General features: G+C 38.2%; 1 protein-coding gene across 1 annotated transcript; it reads left to right on the top strand.

The window, feature by feature from the left end:
- Positions 1–722: 722 nt before the first annotated feature.
- On the top strand, positions 723–1,829 carry LOC131643050 (uncharacterized). Its single transcript, XM_058913197.1, has 2 exons — positions 723–946; positions 1,037–1,829. The coding sequence occupies exons 1-2, from the start codon at positions 723–725 to the stop codon at positions 1,827–1,829; spliced, it is 1,017 nt and encodes a 338-aa protein (XP_058769180.1).
- Positions 1,830–2,736: the final 907 nt, after the last annotated feature.

The following is a 2,736-nucleotide window of genomic DNA, read 5'->3' on the forward strand; positions in this document are numbered from 1 at the left end:
TTTTGAGTACAAAATCGAACCTTGCTTTTATATCCGGTGAAAGGATAGATTTTTAAAGGAAATAGGATAAAGACCTTACAACTCAGGGTAGACCTCCTAGTTTGCTTGCTCAAATCAAAACAAACAAAATTCTCATACACTGTTGATTTTTCAAAACTTTCAAAAAAAGACAATACTTTGTATACATCCAAACACGGGTTATTACAAAGTTAACGTTCTTTCCAAAACATCTTTCGAAAGATAAACAAGCATTTTGTATACATCCACACACGGATCATTACAAAATTCAATTTACAAAAGTATTTGAAACCACATATGAGCAATTTCAGAGCAATTGAAAAGTGATCGAAAAACAAGTGAGCTAAGCAAACTTAAGAGCCCATGGATAACCATGGATACAAAGGGTGCTAACACCTTCCCTTTGTATAACCTACCCCCTTACCCAGAATTTCTTAAAGGTCTTTTTTCTGTTTCTTTTATAAACCTTTCCTTAATTGGATAAAATAAAAGGTCGGTGGCGACTCTGTGAATTTTCAAAAATGCGAAAGCATTAAGCGACAAAAAAGAGTCAGTTCACGTATCTCTACAGATCAGAGGTATGGCCCGGGATTAAAAAAATCGGAGGTCCACAGATACCTAAAAATATGGCCTTAATAGCTCATACATCTCTTAGAGTATCAACCAAAGAAGATTGGTATTTTGACAGTGGATGCTCCAGACACATGACTGGAATCAAGAATCTGTTAGTTGATATCAAAAACCATTCTACTAGCTATGTAACCTTTGGTGATGGAGCTAAAGGAGAAATCAAAGGGGTTGGAAAACTAGACTGTTCAGGAGTTCCAAATCTAGAGGGTGTTTTGTTGGTCAAGGGCTTGACTGCTAATCTTATAAGCATCAGTCAACTGTGTGACGATGGATACCAAGTTAACTTCACTAAAGCTGAGTGTGTGGTTACTAATGAAGGAAAGGAAGTAGTAATGAGGGGAGTCAGATCCAAAGATAACTGTTACTTGTGGGTGTCTCATGAATCTAGCTACTCAACTGTATGTTCTAAAGAGAAGAATACTCGCACTATTGACAGTGTAAATGATGTGGTGGATATGGATAATCTAGATGATCCTATTGACATTGCTGATGATGAACTCATTTCTAGCATCTCTCATAGAGTCAAGACTCGAAAGGGAAAACAGGATGGTGATCAACATCTTTCCAAAACTAAAACTGCTCCTCAAAAGAACGTCACCAAAGAGAAGATCAAGAAGGTCCTTACTGAACCTTCAAAAACTGGGAGCAAGGTTGCTGTGAAGAAGAGGAAAGAAAGAAGTGTTTCTGACTCAGAAGACAATGTCTTAAGTGATGTCCCTGACATCCCTTCAAAGAAAAAGCATGCTGTCACCAAAGCCTCCACAAATGTTCCTGATATTCCCTTGGACAACATTTATCTGCACTATGCTTCAAATGTTATCCAATGGAAGTATGTTTATCAGAGAGGACTGGCTCTAGAAAGGGAACTCGCAAATGATGCTCTTGAATGTCAAGAAATCATGAAGCTCATCAAATCTGCAGGTTTGCTTAAAACTGTTACCCATTTTTCTAAATGCTATGAAATGCTTGTGAAGGAGTTTATAGTCAATTTATCTCAAGATTGTGCTGATGGGAAAGCTGAGGATTTTCATAAGGTGTATGTTAGAAGAAAGTGTATAGAATTCTCCCCAACTGTTGTTAACCTCTATCTAGGTAGGGATGATGAGGCTCAGCCTGAGCTTGAAGTGACTGATAATGAGGTGTGCAAAGTTATCACTGGTGGTAAGGTTAAGAAATATTGATGAAGAGGCTGAGGGTAGTGAAGGTGCTGAAGAGACTGGGGAGAGTGATGTTGCTGAAGAGATTGGGGATAGTGATGCTGATGAAGAGACCGGTGGCTCTGAAAATTAGTCCTACTTTTCTTATTTTGTTTCTCTTTTGACTGCCGTATGTGTTGGTTTGGCTTCCTTTTGTGGCTAAAAAGGGGGAGTAATGGATTGTTTATATTTTGGTTTTCTGTTTCTGCTGCTTGTAACAGATGATTAATCAGCTGGTTGTTGTTTCCTTTTGCTACAGAATTTATTTTTCTGTATCCTTGGAGTTATGGTCTGCTGCTTGTGCTCTGATATTATATGGTTACATCTGATCCTGTTTTAGCCAAAAATTCGCCAAAGGGGGAGTTTGTAGTTGTTGTTGATTGGCTGTAATTTTTGGTAAAACTCATTGTGATATTATCATGTCAAAACTGATGTCATGACATCGGCCTTGACATCAAGTAAAAAGGTCTGCATAAGTCAGCTTTCCCATCAGCACAATCTTGAGATAAATTGACTATAAACTCCTTCACAAGCATTTCATAGCATTTAGAAAAATGGGTAACAGTTTTAAGCAAACCTGTAGATTTGATGAGCTTCATGATTTCTTGACATTCAAGAGCATCATTTGCGAGTTCTCTTTCCAGAGCCAGTCGTCTCTGATAAACATACTTCCATTGGATAACATTTGAAGCATAGTGCAGATAAATGTTGTCCAAGGGAATATCAGGAACATTTGTGGAGGCTTTGGTGACAGCATGCTTTTTCTTTGAAGGGATGTCAGGGACATCACTTAAGACATTGTCTTCTGAGTCAGAAACACTTCTTTCTTTCCTCTTCTTCACAGCAACCTTGCTCCCAGTTTTTGAAGGTTCAGTAAGGACCTTCTTGATCT

Source organism: Vicia villosa, unplaced genomic scaffold (assembly GCF_029867415.1).
Source record: "Vicia villosa cultivar HV-30 ecotype Madison, WI unplaced genomic scaffold, Vvil1.0 ctg.006689F_1_1, whole genome shotgun sequence".
NCBI lineage: Eukaryota > Viridiplantae > Streptophyta > Magnoliopsida > Fabales > Fabaceae > Vicia > Vicia villosa.

What these genes read in the sequence shown, in the direction of transcription:
- LOC131643050 (XM_058913197.1), top strand. Translation starts at nt 723, where the DNA reads ATGACTGGAATCAAGAATCTGTTAGTTGATATCAAAAACCATTCTACT. An exon ending in GTTAACTTCACTAAAGCTGA is followed by an intron (nt 947 to 1,036) that starts GTGTGTGGTTAC and finishes TCATGAATCTAG; the next exon opens with CTACTCAACTGTATGTTCTA.